The sequence below is a fragment of the Typopeltis vanoorti genome, chromosome 2, assembly GCF_054136105.1.
Source record: "Typopeltis vanoorti isolate ZY-2024b chromosome 2, IOZ_Tvanoo_1.0, whole genome shotgun sequence".
In the NCBI taxonomy this organism is placed as follows: Eukaryota; Metazoa; Arthropoda; class Arachnida; order Uropygi; family Thelyphonidae; genus Typopeltis; species Typopeltis vanoorti.
In genome coordinates, this window is record NC_143550.1 from 174,262,282 (window position 1) to 174,287,196 (window position 24,915).

General features: G+C 37.2%; 1 protein-coding gene across 1 annotated transcript in view; it reads left to right on the top strand.

Moving 5' to 3' along the window:
* The window catches only part of LOC150109677 (apoptosis-inducing factor 3-like), a 197,884-nt gene that overhangs the window by 94,324 nt on the left and 78,645 nt on the right, over window positions 1-24,915 (top strand). Inside the window, exon 6 of the mRNA XM_090402950.1 lies at window positions 10,922-11,048. Coding sequence (XP_090259076.1) covers window positions 10,922-11,048 — 127 coding nt within the window. The remainder of the gene's footprint in view (window positions 1-10,921; window positions 11,049-24,915) is intronic.

Below are 24,915 nucleotides of genomic sequence, written 5' to 3' on the forward strand. Positions count from 1 at the left end.
AAACATTGATTGATTCTGCCAGAGAGGCATGTGGTGAGGTTGTGTGCAAGGATAAAAAAATCAGAACTCCCTGGTGGACACAGGAAGTTAAAGAGGCAGTGAAGGAATAGAAGAAAGCATATCAAAAGTTCCTGGCAAATAAGTCAGCTTTTACTCTTACAGAATACAGAGACAAATGTAAGAAAGCTAAACAGGGTGTAAAACTAGCTAAACAAAAGTCATGGGAGGACTTTGGCAAGAATATAGAAAATAAATATCAAGAAGGTGGCAAAATATTCTGGAGGTTGTTGAAGAAGCTTAGGAATGGAGGAAAGAGTGCTGTAAAAGGAGTTAGAGATGATAAAGGTGGCATAAAACAGGAGAAAAAGATATCCTTGAAGTATGGAGTAATTACTTTGAAAAACTGCTAAATGAAACAAGCAGTGATGACAGCACAGTGATAAAAAAACACTGACCAGGCATGCAGTCAGGAATACATATCCATACTTGAAGTAGAAAAAGCCATCAAAGGCTTGAAATGTGGAAAGGCAGCAGGAGTAGATGATATTCGACCAGAAATGCTGAAGTATGGTGGTATAAAAGTCTTACAGTGGCTGCACTGCATAGTTCAGAAAGCCTGGACTGAGGGATGAATTCCCAATGATTGGAGTAGAGCTCTCATAGTACCCATATATAAAAAGGGAAATAAAACTGAATGTGAGAATTACAGAGGTATTTCCCTACTGAGTGTTCCTGGCAAGATCTATGCAAGTATACTTGAGAAATGGTTGAGAAGAATTGTGGAAGAAAAGCTTGGTGAAGAACAAGCTGGATTCAGTCCAAATAGAGGCTGTCAGGATCAGATCTTCACTTTACGACAAATAGTCGAGAAAGTATGGGAATATAATAAAGATCTTTATTTAAGTTTTGTCGATTTGGAAAAGGCATATGACAAGGTGCCAAGAGAGAAGCTATTCAATACGCTGCAGTTATATGGTGTCAATGGGGCATTATATCAAGCAATACTTAGTCTTTATTTGAGTTGTAAGTCAGCAGTTAGAATTGAAGGAAGTAGAGGAAGATGGTTTAATGTTAAATCTGGTGTGAGACAAGGATGTACATTATCCCCTCTGTTATTCATTATCTATATGGATCACATTATAAAGGAAAGTGGTATTAAACCTGATATCAAAATTGGAGATGTTAATGTCAGCTCTTTGCTTTATGCGGATGATGTTATACTTCTAAATAAATCCGCTACAAGTCTGCAAGATTTTTTGACTAAATTCAATTGCTGTTGTAATAGATATGGTATGAAGGTCAGCAATAAAAAGACAAAGACAATGAAAATAGGCAGAATCATTGAAAATGTCAACTGCATTGTGAATGGAGAACCTGTGGAAGAAGTAAAACATTTCAGTTACTTAGGCACGATTTTTACTGAAGATGGTAAATTAAATATAGAAATAGACAACAGAATCAGCAAAGCTGGTATGGTGGGAAGTCAATTGAATAAATTCATATGGAATAAGAGAGAAATTAGTCGGAACGCTAAATTAGCTGTATACAAGACAGTGCTCAAACCAGTTTTAACTTATGGATCTGAGAGCTGGGTCAGAAGCAAAACACTTGACCAAAGACTAGAGACCGCAGATATGAGAGTCCTGAGAAAGATTAGAGGTGTGAACAGATGGTATCAATGGCAATATCATATTAATAATGAGGATATTAGGAAAGAACTTGACACTGTCAGCATCCAGGAATGCGTTAGCAGAGCTAATCTCGGGTGGTATGGTCACTTAAATAGAATGGGAGAGGAAAGATTAGCAAAACAAGTGTTCTCTGCCAGGTTGGCAGGAAAACGACCCAGAGGAAGACCAAGATATAGGTGGATTGATACGGTACAAAGTGCCTTAGATGATAGAAATATAAGATCTGATAATGTTGGAGTCTTAACAAGTAACAGACTGATTTGGAGGAAAATTGTAGATAGGAAGTTAGTAATGATGTAAATTTTTCATGTATTACTGTCATATCCTGTACACCCCTTGAGGGTACATGGCAGGGATTTGATGATGATGATGTAGGAGGGACAAGACAGTTGGTAGTGATCAGATTCATGAAGAGTATAAAGTACAGGCTAGAAAGGTGATGAGCATATAAAGCAAGAAAAGTTGCAGTATGAGAGGAGATTAGCTTGTCGGGCCAAGGTTAACTCAAGGGTAATTTTCTGCTACATGGCAAGAGAAAGAATAATTATGGCATGCCGACACTGATGGATCGTCATGGCAGCAGAATAACAGTTGCAAAGGATAGTGGTATTGAACAAGCACTTATCAGTGCATATCATACTGGTGCAAATGATCCGGTGGAATGTATAGAAGGGAGACAAGTATTAGGAGAATCGGAAGTGAAAGAATCAGAAGTGTATCAGGTGTTGTTTGGGTTATATGTTAATAAGGCTGTGGGAATGTATGATATATAACCATGTATTCTTAAGGAATGTGCTCCACAGTTGGCTATGCCATTGACATGGTTATTTAATGAAAGTCTTATTGTGTAGGGTTCCTAAGGAGTGAAAAGAAGGCAAAATATTATCACTCCACAAGCATTGTTCTAGGACAGAAGTCTCCAACTATAGACCACTGTATAACTGCAGTTGTGGTCAAGGTGTTGGTGAGATTAGGTATACGAATAAAATACAGGATTGGGTTGATGGACATAGCATTCTTTATCATGGTCAGTATGAGTTTATGAAAGTTAGGTCCTATTTAAGGAATTCACTTACATTTTATGACAAGGGAACAAGTGTGTTACATAAGGGTAATATCACTGTATAAGAATCATATACGGTGATATTCTTGGACTTTGCAAAAGCATTGGATAGATTACCACATAAGTTGGTGTACAAGCTGCTGAGGATGAGAATAGACTATAGAATATACTGACTATACACTAGAATATATTGGTTAGATGGATCAGAAATTGGTTCTCTGAACAATATCAGCAAGTTGTGTATGATGGAGCAGTGTCTCAAAAAAAGGAGGATAACCAGTGGCGTGCCCCAGGGTTCTGTTCTTGGGCTCCTGCTGTTTAACTTGTTTGTAAACAATATATCATGTGGACTGACTTGGGATCTTCAGTTATTTGCTGATGATTCAAAGTTGAGAAGAATTATAAGTAGCACTGCTGATGCTGAATCCCTTCAAAAAGAATTGAATAGACTTTTTGCTTGGACAAAAGAGTCGGGTTGCAGTTTTAATATCAATAAGTGCAAGGTTTTTGCATTTTGGAGTGCAGAAATATAAGGCTGTGTACTATATTGATGGTGCCATACTACAGGAAGTGAATGAGATGAGAGATTTTTGGAGTGATGGTTGACACTAGACTGATATTTAGAGGGCATATCGCTAGGGTTGCAAATGCTGATTATTGTAGTGCTGCTATGATAAGAGGTACTTAAAAACATGTAGAGATAAGGAAGTGGGTGTGCCACTGTATAAAGCACTAGTCAGACCACACTTGGACTATTGTGCTCAAATCTGGTCAACTGGTTTCAGTGTGATGTGGAGACGTTGGAGAGGGTTCAGAGGCAAGTAACTAAAACAATATATCAGTACTTTATACTGCTGGCTATGGAGAGAGGTTGAAAAAATGTGGATTGCAGAGTTTGGTGGATAGGGGGTAAAAGAGGTAATATGATAGAGGCATTTAAGTTAGTGAGAAGATTTTATTGGATTAATCCAGATGAGATTGTAAAAAGAGAAGGCAAAAGGGGATAAACCAGCAGTCATTCCTGAAAGTTATGTAAGTGGTGAAGATGGGTGTGAGGAGTAGATTTTTTACTTGGAGAATTGTCAGTGAATGGAATGCATTATCGGAATGTGTTGTTAATGCAAGAACTGCTAAGGATTTTAAAGATTCAGTATGATAAATATTTTGTCAGTTGAATGAACCTCTCACGATGAGTCAGGATGCAACAACAATAATAATAATAAATGCTATACTTATATGGTGTCAGTGGGACATTATATTAAGCAATACTTGGTCTATATTTGAGTTGTAAGTTAGTAATTAGAATCGAAGGAGGTACAGTAAGATGGTTTAATGCTAAATCAGATGTCAGACATGGATGTACATTATCCCCTCTGCTATTCATAATCTAAATGGATCAAATTATGAAAGAAAGTGGTATTAAACCTGATGTGAAAATTGGAGATACCAGACTTGGCTCTTTGCTCTATGCAGATGATATTGTACTCATAAACACATCCAGTGCAACTCTACAGGATTTGCTAACTAAATTGAATAATAGATTTGGAATGAAAATCATCAATAAAAAGACAGCCAGTGAAATCAGGCAGAAACATTGAAAATATCAGTTGCCTGAATTTAGAAATTATAGAACAAATAACACATTTCAGCTACTTAGGCACAATTTTTAGTGAAGATGGCAAATTAAATATGTAAGTAGACAACAGAATTAGCAAACAATGTGGTCTTATTGGAGTAAAGATTGGCTCTATTGATTTGTTTTTATACCATACTGTTGAGAAGGGTTGGGGTGGATGTTGGGAAAGTTTGATTACATCTGTCTGTGCAAGTGAGTTTTCTATATGCTGTGAAAGAAAAGTTATTTTCTTTGTTATTACATTGCACATATGGTGTCTAGAAAAGCTAGTCTATTATTAGTTTTCTTTTTCATAGTTAAATTGATTCTTAGATGTTAACTATCAAGGTGAAAGAGGATAGAGCAATGTGTCTGGGCTACAAGGTCAAATGAAAAACACTTGCATATTTTAACCAGATAGAAGACTTAAGAGGGACTGAATTGCATGTGCATTTCAAAATTTTCTGTCAAAAAATTGGCAAGTAGTGATGGGGAGGACAAATTGCTATACACTTTGATGGCAGATGAAGAGAGATCTGTGATATCAGGAGGAGAAACATTCAAGGAATAATGGTAAACAGTTAGGTGACATTAATTATCGACATTAAACTTTCAGTGGAAATTTTAAAATGGGTCTAGTATGCTTTGAAAAAGCCATATTCCATTTCAGCAAGGGTGGAAATGAAAGACTTAGAATCTGCAACTGTTCCTTAAAAACCACTAAATCGATATGGACCAAAAGTCTCAGAGAATTTTTCCCAAAATATGAGAAAAATTATTTCTTGGAGACCTTGGTTGTAAAATGGGAGCTGATGATCACAGTGCCTTACCTAATTGGGATTCTAAACGTTTGTCTACTGAGTTTCGCTTAGCTTTGTGGTTACAATTTTGTGTGATACATCCCCCCCCCCTCCCCCATTAAAGCTGTCTTTGCAACCAGTATGAAATATTAAATGAATTAAACATTGATTTCAATCCTTTCCCAGTGCGGTTTTTTTTACTCTATTAAGCCTCTAAAAAGTACAATACATAGTCTATACTTGAGGTGTGAGTAAGCAGGTAGAAATTACATGAGAACTATGCACATTAGCTCTGCTGTTATTCATCATCTGTGTAGAACCCATTATGAAAGGGAGTAGCATTAAATCTGATATCAAAATTGGAATAAACTCAGATTGTTACTTTATGCATATGATGATAATATTATACTAAATAAATAAGGTCTTCAGGACTCCAACTAATTGAATAACCTATAGCAAATTTGGTATCTGATTTGCTGCAACAGTTATTCAATCAGCAACGAAAGACAGACTATAAAATAGGCAGAAACATTGCCGTTCATCTAGAGGAGTAACTAAGACTAATTATATTGGGGCTGTGGAGAAAGATTAAAGGAACATGGATCACAGGGCTTCACAGATAGGAGGAAAAGGTGTGATATGATAGAGATGGTTAGTTGGTGAGGGGATTTTAGCAGATTATTACAGAGAGGATTATAAAAAGACTAGTAGGCAAGATGGGAAAAGCCAGAAGCCATTCCTGGATTTTGTATAAAAATGAAGAATGGTGTGAGGATTAGATTTTTTTTAAATGGAGAATTGTGGATGAATGGAACATCTTATTGGAATGTTGTATATGCAGGCTGTGTTTATCATAATCATCAAATTCCTGACCTGTACCCTCAAGGGATGTACAGGATATTATGATAGTACTACATGAAGAACTTAGATCATTACTAACTTCTTATCAACAATGTTTCTCCAAATCAATCTGTTACCTGTCAAGACTCCAACATTATCAGACCTTATATTTCTATCTTCTAAGGCACTTTTTTTCTGCATCAATCTGCCTATATCTTGGTCTTCCTCTGGGTCTTTTTCCTGCCAACTTGGCAGAAAACACTTGTTTTGCTAATCTTTCCTGTCCTTCTGTTTAAGTGACCATACCACCTGAGATTAGTTCTGCTAACACATTCCTTAACAATGTCAAGTTCTTTTCTAATATCCTCGCTTTTAATATGATATTGTCATTGATGCCATCTGTTCATGACCCTAATCTTCTTCAGGACTCTCATATCTGTGGTCTCTAATCTTTGGTCAAGTGTTTTATTTCTAACCTTGTTCTCAGATCAGTTAAAATTGGTTTGAACACTGTCTTGTATATAGCTAAGCTAATGTTTTGACTAATTTCTCTCTTATTCCATATCAATTTATTCACTTCCTATCATACCAATCTTTGTTGATTATGTTGTCTATTTCTATATTTAATATACCATCTTCACTAAAAATTGTGCCTAAGTAGCTGAAATGTTTTACTTGTTCTATAGGTTCTCCGATCACGAAGCAGTTGATATTTTCAATGTTTCTCCCTATTTTCATTGACCTTGTCTTGCTGATTTTGATAGCAAATTCATTACAACACTTATTCAATTTAGTCAGGGAATCTTGCAGACCTGTACTAGATGTATTTAAAAGTATAACATCATCTGCATAAAGTGAAGAGCTGAGATTAATATCTCCAATTTTGATATCAGGTTTAATACCACTTTCCTTCATAATATGATCCATATAGATAATGAATAACAGAGGGGATAATATACATCCATCCTTATCTGATACCAGATTTAAAATCAAACCATCTTCCTGTGTTTCATTCAATTCTAATTGCTGACTTATTACTCAAATAAAGACTAAGCATTGCTGGATATAATGCCCCATCAACACCAAATAACTGTAGTGTTTTGAATAGCTCTTCTTTTGGCACCTTGTCACATGCCTTTTGCAGGTGTATAAAACTTAAATATAGATCTTTTGTTATATTCCCACGATTTCTTAACTATTTGTTGTAAAGTGAAAATCTGATCCTCTGTTTGGCCTGAATCCAGTTCTTCACCAAACTTCCCTTCCACAATCCTTCTCAACCATTTCTCAAGTATACTTGCATAAATTTTACCAGGAACACTCAGTGGGGAAATACCTCTGTAATTCCCACATGCAGTTTTATTTTCCCTTTTTTATATATGGGTACTATGAGAGCTGTAATCCAATTATCTAGAATTCGTCCCTCAGTCTCCAGGCCTTCTAAACTATGCAGTGCAGCCACTACAAGACTTTTATACCTCCATACTTGAGCATTACTGCTCAAATATCACTACCCCTTCTGCCTTTCCATATTTCAAATTTTTTTTAAAAAAAGGCGTTGATGGCTTTTTCTACTTCAAATATGGATATGTATTCCTGATTGCATGCCTGTCCAGTGTTATTTTTTTTTACCATTGTGCTGTCACTGCTTGTTTCATTTAGCAATTTTTCGAAGTAATTACTGCATACATCAAGGATATCTTTTTCTTGAGTTTTCTTGTCACCTTTGTCATCTCTAATTCCTTTTACCACACTCTTCCCCCCATTTCTGAGTGTTTTTTTAACTGCCTCCAGAATATTTTGCCACCTTACTTCCCGTGACTTTTGTTTAGCTAGTTTTACACACTGTTTAGCTTTTTTTACATTTGTCTCTGTATTCTTTAAGAGCACAAGCTGACTTATTTGCCAGGATCTTTTGATATGCTTTCTTTTTGTCCTTCACTGCCTCTTTAGCTTCCTTTTTACACTATGAGTTCTGATTTTTTCTATCTTGCAGAAAACCTCATCACATGCGTCTGGCTGGATCAATCAATGTTTTCTTTAAGGATTTGGCACTGAATCTCCAAGGTATGGTTCCTGTTCTCTTTAATTGTTTTTTGAATAATGTTGGTGTATTTTAGTCTACCGTTCACATCTGAGAGCTGCTCAACTTTTATTTGCTGCATGCAGTGTTAAAGATTATAAAATTCAGTATGATAAATACATTGTCAGTTGAATGAACTTCCTGCGATGAGTCCACTGATTCCATGGAGGATGGAATAATAATAATAATGATGAAAATGTCACCTCTGTTCTCAATGTAAAACCTATTGGATAAGAACAATGTAAGAAGAGAGGGAGGGACCTAAGCTGAAGACCAGTCTATAATTGGAATGGAGTTAAGTCTCAAAATATATCTGAGGATTGCAGACCTAAAAATTACAGATTCATTTGTAAGAAAAGTTCTTGATAGGAAACTAGTAATGATGTAAAATTAATTTTGTTGTAACATCATATCTGCCACCCCTTAAGGTTGCGTATGAGGAAATTATGATTATGATGTTTGTGTGTGTGTATGTATATATGTACACACATACATACACAGTGGAACCTCGGTTGTCGAAAGCCTCTGTTCTCGAACAGTTTGGCTCCCGAACAGGCAAACGGTAACCACGTGCTGAGCTGTAAGGCGAGAAAGCATCAGTTACATGGCAGCCTTCGTTCAGTGCAGACACCTGCTCGAATTTGCAGTGAGTTTTCTTGATTTTCTTTGTGTTTTTTTTTTTTTTCATAAATTATTATTAAGCCACCATAGGGCTGCAGAAGAATAGTGATGATAGCAGCAAAGTGAAAAGAAAAGTTGTTAGAACCACGATAGAGATGAAAAAAGAAATCGTATCCAAACATGAAAATGGTGTTCGTGTCTCGAATCTTTCTATGCAGTTCCGTATGGCGAAATCAACGATATATACATTACTCAAAAATAAAGAGGCGATCAAGAGAGCTGATGTTGCAAGAGGAGTGAAAGTTCTTACTGAACAAAGATCGCATACGATTGAAAAAGTGGAAAAATTGTTGCTGATTTGAATAAACAAGAAACAGTTAGCTGGTGATGGTGTTTCTGAGGCTATAATTTGTGAAAATGCAAGGCGATTACATTATGACCTGTTAAAGAAATTCCCTGGTACGAGTGCTGATACTGATGTGTTCAAAGCTAGTAGAGCGTGGTTCGAGAAATTTAAGAGGAGAAGCGCCATACATAGTGTGGTTAGGCATGGGGAGGCTACGAGTTCGAACCGAGAAGCTGCTGAGAAATATGTGCAAAAATTTAGTGACTATGTAAAGGCTGAGGGTTTTCTTACTCATCAAGTGTTAAACTGTGGCGAAACCCGCCTATTTTGGAAAAAATTGCCAAAGAGGACCTATATCACTCAGGAGGAAAAAGCATTGCCAGGACACAAGCCAATGAAGGATAGACTGAGGCTTTTGCTATGTGGAAATGCAAGTGGGGACTTCAAGGTCAAGCCATTGCGTGGTACACTCGGATTCTCAAAGTGTACCACTCTGAGAATCCGAGGGTGTTTAAGAAAAATAACGTGATGAAAAGTAAATTGCCTGTTATGTGGAAAGCTAATAGTAGGGCTTGGGTAGCCAGGCAATTGTTTATTGAGTGGATCCATGAAGTCTTTGCCCCAAGTGTGAGAAAATACCTTCAAGAAAAAAATTTGCCAATTAGATGCCTTCCTGTGATGGACAATGTTCCTGTTCACCCTCCGGGCTTGGAGGACGAGTTAGTGGACGAGTCTGATTTTATCACAGTGACATTCCTGCCCCCTAACATAACTTCTCTAATTCAACCCATGAACCAGCAGTTCATTTCGAACTTTAAGAAACTCTACCAAAGCACTGTTTCAAAGATGTTTTGAAGTGACCTCTGACACAGAATTAACACTCAAAGAATTCTGGAAAAATCACTTCAGAATCCTCCATTGCTTAAGTATCCTTGACAAAGCCTGGGTACAAGTGACTTCCAGGATGAAGAACTCAGCCTGGAGGAAATTGTGGTCAGACTGTGTAGCAGACGGAGGCATTGAGGCCGAGCATATTGCTCTTGTCGATGATATTGTCTCTCTGGGCAAAAGATCGATGTATTGTGTCATGGGCTTCGAAGTTGACAATGCTGATGTGGGGATCACAGGAATGAGCTCACCATGGAAGAACTGAAACACCTTCAGAAGGAGCAGCAAAAGATGGAGGTGGCAGAAATGTTTTCAGACATAGAGGAAGGGATTGAGGATGTTCCTAGTTCTTTGATCAAAGAAATGCGTGTGAAATGGGGTGAGGTGTGGCAAGATATCACCCTCACAAAGCTGTAGCAAACCACATCATAAACCATTTCAATGACAGTGTCATGTCTCACTTCAGAAACATTTTAAAATGCAGGCAAAAACAAATGTCATTGGATGGGTTTTTAGTGAGATAGAGGCCCAGTGTGTCTCAAACAGAGTCGAGTGGTGCCAAGAGACAGAAAAGAGAAAGAGAAAAAAAAACCAGAAGGAAGAAGGTTCCACTGTGTGTGTGTGTGTGTGTGTGTGTGTGTGTGTGTGTGTGTGTGTGTGTGTGTGTGTGTGTGTGTATCATAATCATTTTATTTATATAAATTAAGTATGTATGTATATATATATATATATATATATATATATATATATAGTAGACATCGTTGCTATTTTATACTTATGTAAAATTTCTCTATATGTACAGTTTTGTCATGTCAATTTTTGAACTTTTTCTTTGCTTTTTATAAAAGATATGATCTAAGCTCTGTTGGAGTAAATAGGTTTTGTTTACTATTTCCCTCTATTTTTATTTTTTTCCATGTATACATTTTTGTGTTTATTTTAATTAAATTAACAGTGATTCTTATCTCTTTTAGGTCTCTATTGAGAATGGAGAAGTGAAAGTAAGGGCATCAAAAACTGAGTTAAAAAACAACAAAAGAATAAAAGATGCTTGTGATAGAATACTAGATGACAAGAGGGTATTTGTTATTGTTGGTGGTGGTAAGATATTTTGAAATCATCAGTTTACAGTAGAAGTAACATGTAAATTGGATCCAGAACTATCTGTTGTATAATTTCAAGTATTTTTTTTAGATATTTTCTTAAGAATTACTGATCAGTACTAGTTGAATGAGTTTGTTAAAATGTAATTCCTATGGGTAACCGTAGTGTTTGGACTAATCTTGAAGATTTCTATTGCCTGAGATGTTAGACTATCAAATTTCTGGCATAACTTTATTTTACAAGATAGCTCGAGATTCAGATAAGTTATTCTTGAAATATTGTATAAGAGTGATTGTTTGAGTAAGAGCTGCTATAAAACTTGTGCGCTACTAGTATTATTTGTGTGTGGGATATTTTGCTTAAACTTAATTACAAATTCGTTGTTTTTGGCCCTTAAGAGTAGTAACCGGCAGAGGAAAGATGGGCACGACTTGTCGGTGCATGACTTTAACTTAGACTTCAGTCGTTTCGTGAAGTGTGAAGTGTGCTACATGTATTCTTTTGATTATATAGATGATTTGTGGACATTTAGGGCTGAAGGAAGGAGACTATGTGCGAAGTGTAAGCTAAACGAGGATTTGATGAGTGCCAATATGAATTTGATGACAGAAAGTGTTAGTAGTGAGAATGTCACAGGAAGAATGAGTGCCCATTCGAAAGAGAAGCATGGTGTGAAAGAAAGGCGAAAAATTGTTAAAAAGCATTGAAAAAGAAAACCAATGATTTGAAACCGTAATGGATGGTAAAAAGAACAAAAGCCAGGCGAATGTGGTGGAAGAAAACATAATTGAGAGAATGAAAGAAACCAGAAATAGCTGACGAAAGGATCAAAAATGTGAAAAATGGAAAGAATGAATGAAAGCGAAAGTTGGACACATGGACTGAAAGTACAGAAACTGAAAAGGTTGAGTGAAAGTGTGAAGCGGGAGCCAGGAGTTCGATTTAGAAAGATTGAATAATAGAGAGAATGTGACACGAGATTCAAAAGTTGAATTGGGTTGGATGAGGCAAAAGATGAAATCTATGTGGATTGAAATTAAGAAAATTCAGGTGAAAATGATTAAAACAAATCAAGTAGATACGAAAGACGAGCGAGTGGCATTGTATGGTGACTCCATTATTAAATGTGTGCTGGATGAGAGGATGCACCAGGTATGTTTTCCAGGCGATAAAATGAGCAGAGTGATTGAGGCATTGGATATAAGGAGGGAGCGAGCGAAGGAGTTGATGGTTTTAATAGGTACGAATGACTTGACAGAGGAAAAAGAGCACGTCAGAATGGATATCAGGAGGCTACTTAGATGGATTAAAGAGAATAGTGTGACAGGAAGGGTAGTAAGTGTGTTGCCTAGGTATGACTGTGGTGAGATGAGGTGGAAAGCAAGGATTATGAATGGTATGTTGGCTGAAATGTGTGAGGAGAAGGGAGTACAATTTGTTAATGTGTGGAAGGAGTTTGAAGGACAAAGTAAACTGTATGGGAGCGATCGACTGCATTTAAGTGGTTATGGTGTGAGAGACTTGCTGGAAGGTAGAGAAGTGAGTATAGAGAATGAATCAAATCAAGTGGGAAGTGATGTGGAAGAGCAGGAGAGTACGACAGGAGAGATTGAAGAGGTGGTTATGAATGAGGAAGTAAGTGGCATGAGTATGGAAAATGAGAGAATGGATGTGCAAGATGAACAGGGAAATGGGGAGGGACAGGGACACAGCATGAGAAAGGTGGATGCTTCAAGAGCATGTGTAGACAGGAAAGGAATGGGATGACCTGGGATCAAGAGGAAACAGTTGGAATTGAAGAGGGTTCTAAAATGAATAAACAGAAAGAGAGAAATGGTCCCTGTCGAGCATGGAGAGATCACATCGAATGAGTTATCAGTGGAACAGCTGTAGATCCAGGAATGAGCCGTTGTGTTTTTATATATATATATATATATATATATATATATATATACACCCTCTGTCCAAAAAGAAACCGAACTTTTGATAGAAAATAAAACACAGGCCAATTATAATTATTCAAATCATTTATTTCAATCAGTATACTCTCCCTCATCTTCAATATAGCGTTTGTCACGGTTAATTAATTCGTTAAATGAGTTTTTTATATTGGTTTTTGGGATAATGTTGAGGGTCGTGGTTACTGCTGTGTGAACATTTTCAGTGGTGTTGTATCACTTTCCTTACATCGGCAAACAAAGTCTGGGGAAACGAAAGAAGTCACAGGGTGCTAAATCAGGTGAATACGGTGAGTGATCCAACACAGAAACTTAGTTTTTGTTCAAAAACTGTCTCACAATGTTCGAACGATGAGATGGTGCATTATCGTGCAAAAGTGACAAGCTGCCTGCATCACGATATTCATGCTGTATGTGACGAATTCTCACTATCAATCACTTCAAAACTTCGAGATAAAACACATTGACCGTTTGGCCATGCGGAACGAATTCTTTGTGGATAATGCCCTTGGAATCATAGAAATGAATCGGCATCTTTTGACTTCTTCAAGCGACTTTTTTTCGGATGCCCCTCTCTTCTGGTGGTCTCTACTCAGCACTCTGTTTCGGGCTTGTACTCAAAACACCATGTTTCGTCACCAGTAATGATCATTTCAAGGAAGTTTGAGTCCTTACGAGCGGTTTAATTATGTCCTTGCAGTGTTCAATTCGATACATTTTTTTTTTTGGTCATTGATCAACTTGTTGGGAACAAATCGCGAACTTAATTTACTAAGGCACAAACTCTCGGTCAAAATGTTGTGCACAGTTGATTTTGAAATCCCCCAATTCATCTTCAATCAATCTCACGAATGATTTCAGGTTTTCTTTGATGAAATCACGCACTTTTTGGATGTTAACTTCACTCAGTCCAGTTTTTGGATGGCCCGGCTTTTTGTCGTCCTCAAGCGTCTCACGACCACTTTGAAATTGCTTAAACCACTTGTAAACTTGAGTACTGGATAAGCATTCATCACCATATGCTTTTTGAAACATTTGATGCGTTTCGGTAAAACTTTTACCAAGTTTAACAAAAAAAAGTCAATCGCAGCTATCTGTTTGAAACTCGTTTTCTGACCGTTTGTCAAAACACACTGTCACTCTTGGAACTATAACTCGGCTTCTAATGAAACAAATGTCATAAACATTTGACACAACACTAACGAAGGTTGCCACTTTCGATAACAAGATACAACAGGTGACGCCACTAATTTCTTCTATTTTCAAAAAGTTCGGTTTATTTTTGGAAGGGTGTACAAATGCTAGAAGTGTAAGAAACAAGGCAGATGAAATGGTTGCACTAATTGAGTCAGTTCACCCAAAAATTGTTGGAATAACTAAGACATGCTTAGATGAGGATGATATCCTGACAGGAATAGAGATGGAAGGATATGATGTCTTTTGTGAGGATAAAAGGGGTAAAAAGGGAGGGGGAGAGTGCTATTGATGATAGAGGAAAGTGTTATGTCCATACAAAGTAGAGATGCAAGAAGGAAATAGTGCCAGTGGTTTTGAGGCAGTATGGTATGAGATAGAGTTGAATGGAATGAAATACTTGGTTGGATGTTGTTATAGATCAGGAAATGTGAATGGTAGTGACTATGAAATGTATAATCAAATTATCTAAGCAAATAAGAAAAGAGTGATCATTATGGGCGATTTTAATTATGGCAATATAGACTGGAATGATGAGTAGCAACTGGAAGTAAAGAAGACAGCTTGCAGGTGTAGCATGGAATGAGGAGTTAGCTGGAAAAGAGATCAGTGTAGCTTGGGAGATTTTCAAAAACTATCTAGTAGATGCAATGTCTAAATGTATTCCAAGGGTGAGAAGGTTAAATAAGGTAGGTGTGAAATGGATGAATAAAGAGATTAAGCATGCAATACAGAGAAAAAGGGCATTATGGAGGCAGTATAAGAGAAGTGGAAATAACCAATTCCATGAGGACTAGAAAGACCAGGCATGGTGGGTGACTTGGTTGGTGAGGGTAGCTAAAGAGAGGTATGAACAGCAGTTAGCTAGGGCTGGATGTTGATAGTGCATGGGAAGTGGTAAAGGAGTGTTTGAGGGAAGTCTGGGTCTCCAAAGGGAAACCATTGGCAGATTGCATACCTAGAATTGAGAGAATAAATTAAGTGGGAGTTAAATGGCTGAGTATCACCATTAAACTAGAGCAACAAAAAAAAGAAAAACATTGTGGAGGGAATTCAAGGAGAAAGGTGACTAGCAGGCACATAAATAGTACAAAGGATAAACCAGAAGGGTAACCAGTGTGGTAAGAAAGGCAAAAGCGGAGTTTGAAAGGAAATGAGCAATGCAGATCAAAGATAATCCCAAAGAGTTTTCATTATGTTGCAAGTAAAACAAAGAAAGTTTATGGCAGAATGATTTTAATGAATGCTAATTGTAGCAAGGCAAATTAATCAGTTGAAATAGTAGAATTACTAAGTGAACACTTTGCAAGAGTATATCATCCAGGTGGTGATATTTCAGGAATGAGAGAGCCAAAGACTTATACCGGAACTGAGATAAATGAAATGGAGGTTGTATAATATATTACAGAACCTTGATATGAATACAGCAATGGGATTAGATGGTATACCAGCTCAAGTTTTACGAGAAGGTGGCTAGGGAATTGTTGATGCAAGACTGATGTAGTAAATTACCGATCTTTCAGCATATCAGGAATTGTTGTCAGGGTACTGGAGAAGTTGATCAAGAGCAAAATACTGCCTAGATAGATGGAAATGGAATACTGTATGGGGGCAACATGGTTTTGTAAAAGGATAGGTCATGTCTCAGTAACTTGCTCACATTTTATAATACATTGACAGCTGAGCTGGATAAAGGTAATGGGTTTACTGTGACTTCTGGACTTGTCAAAAACATTTGACAGGATACAACATGGAATTCTAATCAAACTACAGCACATGAGGATTGATATAGGGTTGATGGAAAGATGACAGAGTGTAGTTTATTCAGGATTAGAGTCCAGGAGATGGCCTGCAGCTAGTGCTGCACCACAGGGCTCTGTTCTTGGGCCACTACTGTTTAATTTCTACATTAATGATATAGAAAGGATCTGAGAGGAACTGTTCAGTTGTTTGCCAGTGACACAAAGTTGGATAGGGCAATGGTTACTGATGATGTTAAACTTTTGCAGGATGATTTGGATAGACTGGCAATTTGGGCAAATGAGCATGAATGCCAGTTTAATGTGCCAAAGTGTAGGGTTATACATTTTTGGGTGAAAAGATTACCAGCTGTATACCACATTGAGGAAACTATACTTCAGTAAATTAACAAAGCCAGAGATTCGGGGGTGTTGGTGGATCGGGAGTTGAAGTTTAGAGGGCCCATAGCAAAAGTTGCTACAGCTGCTCATTGGATTACTTGGTTACTGAAGAATACTTTGAGCACAGACAAGCAGTTTATTATTTCTCTTTATCATGCCTTGATAAGACTCCATATTGGCTACTTCATCAAGATTTGGTTACCTGGATTTCTTGGCAATGAGGAGGAGGTGGCAAGGATTCAGAGGAGGGTGACCAAGATGTTAGTAAGTCTATGGAATGAACCTTACAAGAACAGGTTGAAGATTTGTGGGTTAAAGAAATTGGTTGATAGGCAGAATAGGGGTAATATGATTGAGACTTGCAAATTGCTGAAGGGTTTTTGCAACATTAATATAGAGGAAATATTTCAGAACAGGTCTGGTGGCAGGAGAACTAGGGACTATCCTTGGAAACTGAGCATGAGGTAGTTAACAAGGGTGTTAGAACTAGATTTTTTTGCTTGGAGAGTGGTATCTTGCTGTGTGCAGATTCAAGACAAGAAGTGGGAACTAAACTGGAAAGATAGAGAAAAGTACTGGAAGAGAGAGTTATGAAACTGAGCAGAAGTGAGACAGAGTATATGTGTTGCACAGTGGGCGGTGGCCAGGAGACAAATCTGGAGCTGGAAGGAAATGTCATCAGGAAGGTGAGGGACTTTAGATACTTAGGTTCAACGGTGAAAGAAGATGGAGGAGCTGAGAAGGAAGAGGGATGCAGGATACAAGCAAGTTGGAGGAACTGGAGGGAGATGGCTGGAGTGTTATGTGATAAGAGGGTGCCGATCAATCTGAAAGGCAAAATCTATAAGACAGTAGTGAGGCCAGCTATGACATATGCTATAGAAACTGTGGCCCTGATAAAAAATAACATCAGCAGGATGGAAGTAGCAGAGATGAGAATGCTTAGGTGGATGTGCGGTGTGACCAGAAAGGATCGTCTGAGAAATGACTATGTGAGGGGAACAGTGAAAGTTACGAACTTAGGAGCGAAGATACAGGAGGCAAGGTTGAGATGGTTTGGTCATGTGATGAGGAGGGAGGATGAATATGTGGGAAGAAGGGTCATGCAGATGGATGTGCAAGGAAGGAAGGAAGGAGGAAGCATGGGCGGCTAAAGAAGAGATGGAGGGAGCTGGTAGAAGAGAACTTGAGGATGAAGAACTTGGATGTGGTGACAGCCCAAGACAGGAGGATGTGGAGGAGACTCATCATCAACAGTGACCCCACTTAAGTGGGAGAAGCTGCAGAAGAAGTAGTAGTAGTAGTAAATGAGTGGAATAGGTTGCCAGAGTTTGTTGTGGGTGCCATGACTGTGAATGAGTTCTGAGCAAAGTATGATAGATGCTGTGCAAATTTATTAATGTTGGATAGTGCGTAGCATGATGTTTGGGGCCTCCTTCACTGAGTAAAGACTTCATGGAGTAGTCTGTAATAATAATCAAAGTGGATGACTAATGATATCAAACTGGAACTGCAGGCATAAGGAATATAAGACTTTAGAAGAGGTTAGAAGAAGAGATTAGCTCTGAGATGCAAGGAAAATCCAAAGGAATATTTCCATTATGTAGCCGTTAGGAAGAGAAAGGATGTGGAATAATGACATTATGATAAAGAGCCTAGAGGCTATTTTTTTCCAGTGGCGTAAATTAAGTTAAGAGGATAATAAATCCCTCTTTATTTTAAAGCCGGATACGAAACTCGGAGATCGAAATCTAAGAGTCTCATGCTGAAGAACTATCGGCGAGTCCAAGTGTAAGTCAACACCTAGGTAGTACAACACTAGGGCAAAGGTGGAGCAAGATCCATCACTATTCTTAATATTTTCTCATAATGTAAAATACAGCTCCTAGGAGATGTATTACTGTTTTACATTATGAGGAGAGGTCACTATCCAGACTGGTTTCGACCTTTATTGAGATCTCATCAGTGAGTAGGTAGGCCTGGATAATACCAAGGTTTAAGTGAACCGAACTGACATATGCCCTTACTGATAGTGATGGAGCTTGCTCTGAGTTGCCCTAGTGTTGTACTACCCAGGTGTTGACTTACGCTTGGACTTGCCGATAGTTCTTTGGCATGAAACTCTTAGATTTCGATCTCCGAGTTTCGTATCCGGCTTTAAAATAATGAGGGATTTATTATCCCCTTAACTTAATTTACGTCGCTGGAAAAAAATAGCCTCTAGACTCTTTATCGTAGTAATAATAATATATGGGTACACCTAGCTGTCAATTCGTATAGTAAGGGTATATGTAAGTTCGGTTCACTTAAACCTTGGTATTATCCAGGTCTACCTACTCACTGATGAGATCTCAATAAAGGTCGAAACCAGTCTGGGTAGTGACCTCTCCTCATAATGTAAAACAGTAATACATCTCCTAGGAGCTGCGTTTTACATTATGAGAAAATATTAAGGATAGTGATGGAGCTTGCTCCACCTTTGCTCCGAGTTGCCCTAGTGTTGTACTACTCAGGTGTTGACTTACGCTTGGACTCGTCGATAGTTCTTCGGCATGAAACTCTTAGATTTTGATCTCTGAGTTTCGTATCTAGCTTTAAAATAATGGGGGATTTATTATCCTCTTAACTTAATAATGACATTGTTAGACAAAAAGGGGAATAGAGTGACTGATGCTAAAGACATAGTGGAATGGGGTATTTCATCCTTGAAAAAAGATTTGATTTCTATTACTAGATGGATGGAGAGGGTGCAAGAGGAGAGCATGTTACAAATGCTAAGTTCTCTGGATATCATTAAAATGGGATTTCACCATAATCGAAGAGAATTAAGAGAATCTGCTAAGGAACTGTCTGCACAATTACCTTGGCTTTTCAACGAGAGTCTGGATATGGGAAAGGTGTTTAATCGATGGAAGGAGGGGTAAGATTGTTTCATTGCAAAGAGCAGTGGTAGAATGGAAATGTCAAATAGGCCACTTTGTATTTCTTCTTTTAGTTAAGATTTGGAGAAATTAGTGCAAGATCATGTACAGCATTTGGCAGATGAGGGTAATATTATCTGTGAGGGTCAGTATGGATTTGTTAAGAGGCACTCTTGTTTTAGTAATCTAATTTCTTTTTACAATAAAATAAAAGCTGTTGATAAGGGAAAGGCATGTACTGCCATTTTTTGGATTTTATAAAGGCATTTGTCACATAATAATATGATAATTAAGTTACAGCATATGGATTTGGATATCAGGTTAGTAAATCGGATTGGGAATTCTTTGTCTAATATCAGTCATGTATGAGGAAGCAGTATTGAGCAAACAGAAGGTTACATGTGAAGTCCCCCCATGGCTCAGTATTGGGACTCACATTGTTTAACCTTTATGTCAGTGAATTGCAGGGAGATATTCAGTTGTTTTTAGGTGATGTGCCAGGAAAGGTTTAGTAAAAGTGCCAATATAGTAGCCCTTTAGGGAGAATATGAATAGCTAAATAGATGGACAAATGACTTGGGTTGTCAGTTTAATGCAACTAAATACAAAGTCATGAAGTTTGGACTTCCTGAGTAGGAAGCTGCAAACTCTATTGGAGTTTCCATCCTAGAACTTGAAATTTAGGGAACATATTTTAAAGGTCATGAAGGTGACCCAGAGGATTGCTGTAATATTGAGCAGGATACTGACCATCAGTGATAGTTGTGGCTGCATTGTATAAAGCTATAACTTGGCTAACTTCTGCATGATCAGACAACACATGAATTATTGTGATATGATTGAGACATTTAAACTGTTGAGTAGTACTTACACAGTTGACAATGGAGAGTTCTTTCATTCATAAATTAAGAGGAAGGACAAAGGAAGAGGGGCCATCAATATGTACTTGGTATGTATTGATGCACTTTATATACTAAGTACATATTGATGAAAAATTTACATCATTACTAACTTTCAATCCGCAATTTTCCTCCAAATCAATCTGTTACCTGTCAAGACTACAACATTATCTGATCTTATATTTCTATCTTATAAGGCACTTTTTATTGTATCAATCCACCTACATCTTGGTCTTCCTCTGGATCTTTTTCCTGCCAACCTGGCAGAAAACACTTGTTTTGCTAATCTTTCCTCTCCCATTCTGTGTAAGTGACCATACCACCTGAGATTAGCTCTACTAACACATTCCTGGATGCTAACAATGTCAAGTTCTTTCCTAATATCTTCATTTATAATATGATATTGCCAGTGATGCAATCTGTTCATGCCTCTAATCTTTCTCAGGACTCTCATATCTGCGGTCTCTAGTCTTTGGTCAAGTGTTATACTTCTAACCCGTTAGAATACTTCTAAGATCCATAAGTTAAAATTGGTTTGAACACTGTCTTGTATACAGCTAATTTAGTGTTTTGACTAATTTCTCTCTTATTCCTTATAAATTTATTCAATTGACTTCCTACCATACCAGCTTTGTGATTGTGTTGTCTATTTCCATATTTAATTTACCTTCTTCTTCAAGTGTCATTTCATAGAAGGAGGTTGGCAACCATGTCACAAAACGTTTCTTTCTTTTGCTGCTCTGGAACATTTATGGTAATTCAAGCCTTTTTTGATTTCAAAGTTGTCAGAATATGCATTTTTATATCTTATTGAGAATATTTGATTCCAGTATATATTTGTAATTATACGTAGATCTTTTCCTTTTAACTCATTATTCTGTAGGATATGTATTAATTTCTTGTGATCTATTGAATCAAATGCTTAGGTGTAATCAATAAAACAAAGATATATGCTTTTCTGGTTAGCAAGGCTTCTTTCACATAATGTTTTCAAATTGAAAATTCCTTCTCTTGTACCTTTTGTCTTTTTTGAAATCCTGATCGAGTGTCTTCTATTTCTATTGACAAAGTGCTTTTTATTCTTTCTAGGATTATTCTCAGTAGCAATTTTTGTAACATGGCTTGTTAAACTTATTAGTCTATATTCTGAGCATTCAAAATTTCTTAGAATTTTGGGAATAGTGACAAAGATGGAGTTCCCTAAATCTTCAGGAATGTATCCTGTATCATAGATGTTATTAAAAATAACCTTTAGATCAATAATTGTGTTTTCGTTTAATTAACAGTTCGATAGGGAATTGATCAGGACCTGGTGTTTTACCTGTTTTCATTTGACTTAGAGTGTATTCTATTTCTTCATATGTAATTGGTTCACCATCCATACTTTGTATATCTGGTAATCCAGCTTGTTCTTCACCAAGCTTCTCTTCCACAATCCTTCTCAAGTATACTTGCATATATCTTACCAGGAACACTCAATAGAGAAATACATCTGTAATTCTCACATTTAGTTTTATTTCCTTTTTTTATATATGGTTACTATGAGAGCTGTACTCCAATCATCTGTAATTCATCCCTCTGTCCAGGCCTTCTGAACTATGCAGTGCAGCCACTGTAAGACTTTTTTACCTCCATACTTTAGCATTTCTGGTCGAATATCGTCTACTCCAGCTGCATTTCCTCATTTCAAGCTTTTGATGGCAGCTTGTACTTCAAGTATGGATATATATCTCTGATATGGATATGTATTCTTTTTAGTGAAGATGGTAAATTAAATATGGAAATAGACAACGGAATCAATAAAGCTGGTATAGTAGGAAGTCAATTGAATAAATTCATATGGAATAAGAGAGAAATTAGTCGGAACACTAAATTAGCTGTATACAAGACAGTGTTCAAGCCAGTTTTAACTTATGGATCTGAGAGCTGGGTCAGAAGTAAAACACTTGACCAAAGACTAGAGGCCGCAGATATGAGAGTCCTGAGAAAGATTAGAGGCGTGAACAGATGGCATCAATGGTAATATCATATTAAAAATGAGGATATTAGGAAAGAACTTGACATTGTTAGCATCCAGGAATGCATTAGCAGAGCTAATCTCAGGTGGTATGGTTATTTAAAGAGAATGGGCGAGGAAAGATTGGCAAAACAAGTGTTCTCTGCCAAGTTGACAGGAAAATGACCCAGAGGAAGACCAAGATATTGGTGGTTTGATAGGGTACAAAGTGCCTTAGATGACAGAAATATAAGATCTGATAATATTGGAGTCTTGACAAATAACAGACTGATCTGGAGGAAAATTGTAGATAGGAAGTTAGTAATGATGTAAATTTTTCATGTAGTGCTATCATATTCTGTACACCCCTTGAGGGTACATGGCAGGAATTTGATGATGATGATGTATTCCTGATTGCATGCCTGTTGAGCGTTTTACCACTGCTATCACTGCTTGTTTCATTTAGCAACTTTTCAAAGTAATTACTCTATACTTACTTCAAGGATCTTTTTTTTCCAGTTTTCATATCACCTTTATCATCTCTAATTCCTTTTACAACACTCTTTCCTCCATTTCAGAATTTTTTTTTTTTTTTTTTTTGACATTTGTCTCTCTATTCCCTAAGAGCACAAGCCGACTTATTTGCCAGGAACTTTCGATTTGCTTTATTCTTTTCTATCACTGCCTTTTTATTTTCCTGTGTCTACCATGGAGTTCTGATTTTTCTATCCTTGCAGACAACTTCACCGCATGTATCTTGGGCTGAATTAATCAATATTTTCTTCAGAGTTTTCCACTGAATCTCCAAGGTTTGGATTCTGTTCTCAAACTCTTTCATTTTTTCTTCAATAATGTTTGTGCATTTTAGTTTACAGTTCACATCTGAGAGCTGCTCAGATTTTATTCCTTTAAACCTTTTTTACATGTTCTTCTTTTCGATATGAAATTCAATTTTATCCTGCTCAAGACTAAATAGTGATCGCTTCCAATTTCAAATCCTCTGTACACTCTGGTGTCCTCCTGCATTAGGGAGAAGACATCACTATCAACAATAACATAGTCAATGAGACTTTTCTTATTCCTTGCCTCTTCTCTCCTTGTGAATTTGTGCACATTTTGAACATGGTGTTAGTAATAACTAGTCCATGTCCTGAGCAGAAATCCAACAGGTATTTGCCATTATTATTAGCTTTGCTCTTTTCTCCAAATTTTCCCAAAATATTTTTGTATGTCTGACAATCATATCCTACTCTGCTATTTAGATCCCCAACAAGGACCAACTTTTCCTTTTTCATTATGTCAGTTGCTTTTTCTAAAGCCTCAAAAAATTCCTCCACTTCTACCTTAGTAGAACCTTGGGACCATAGGCACAAATAAGTCTCATTGTCCAATTCCCCATTCTGATATTTGCCCACATCACTCTACTTGAGACTGCCTGCCATTCAAGAAGATTAGCCTCGTATTTTGTGTTGAATACTATGGCTACACCTTCTTTTCCTTGATTGTCATTGCCTGAATATAACATTTTGTATTTATTGCTCAGGAAAATCTCACCAGGTTTTGTCTTTTTTGTTTCAGTCACCCCTATTATGTCGATCTGGTACTTATCTAATTCCTCAGCTAGCTCCATTTCTTTGACATTCAGGCTTCTTATGTTGATAGTACCGATCTTAAACTGGTGATGTTGAGTTGGGGAGTGTTTTATGATTTGTTCCAGTAGCTGACTTTTCACTGTTCACCCTGATTCTCTGGTGAAAACAACTGGGACCTTTTTGTAACCCATTGACATCCCAACCGGCATGAAATTCTGTCATGTTGTACCATCATTTAATATTGTGGTTTAACCAATAGGAATACAATTTGGTCGGTTAAATCTCAAATTGCCAGCCGATCCTTGTTCGTTCATTATCCAGTAGATACCTAACAGGGTGCACCATGAGAAGGTGAGGATTGGACATTAGGTCATAAGTCCTGGTCAGTTCTCATTCCTTTAAAGGCTATGTGGAGGTCTCCTCTCTATTATACAGCTTTGACCTTTAAGCACCCTCACAAAATACTTAAACATGATAAAAAACAGTTATAAAGAAGACATTCGGGAATAGACTCTGTCTGTCTAGATTGCTTATCCAATCATCTGCACTTGGTGTAGCATGGATGAATTCAAACAGGTTTTCCAATTCATTTTAAGCATATTCTGCTGTGATATTACTAATTAATAAAAATAATAATTTACGTTAACCAAGTAATTAGCATTAATGAAATGAAAGTACAGATATTTCATACTGAAAATAACAGTACATCATCAGTGCGTAGAAACACAAATCAAAGAAACGGGAATACAAGGTACATACTGCGGTCGGTTGTTGTTGTTGTCGTCTTGTCCTTTGAAGAGTCTTAGATGTTTCCTTTTACTGCTTTGGCTATGTCGATGATTTTGTTTGTATAGAGCTGTTGTTCAGGATTAGGATCTATTTCTTGCAAGGCTGCTGTAATTGTTGGACAGGTAAAGATGTGAGTGGGTGTCAGTTCAGTATTGGGGCAGTTGTTGCAGTTTCTATATGTTCTCGTATCATCTGTATTGATCTTCATTCCTTTATAATGTCCTGTTCGTAGTCTTGCTATCGTGGTGGAGGCCTTTCTGTCAGCACTGATTTCAGGAATTTGATGTTGTATCACCACTGATTTCAGTGGAATTAGTTTAGCTTTTGCTAGTGCATCGGCAAGAGTTATCATGTGAGTTTCTTGGTTGAGTTCT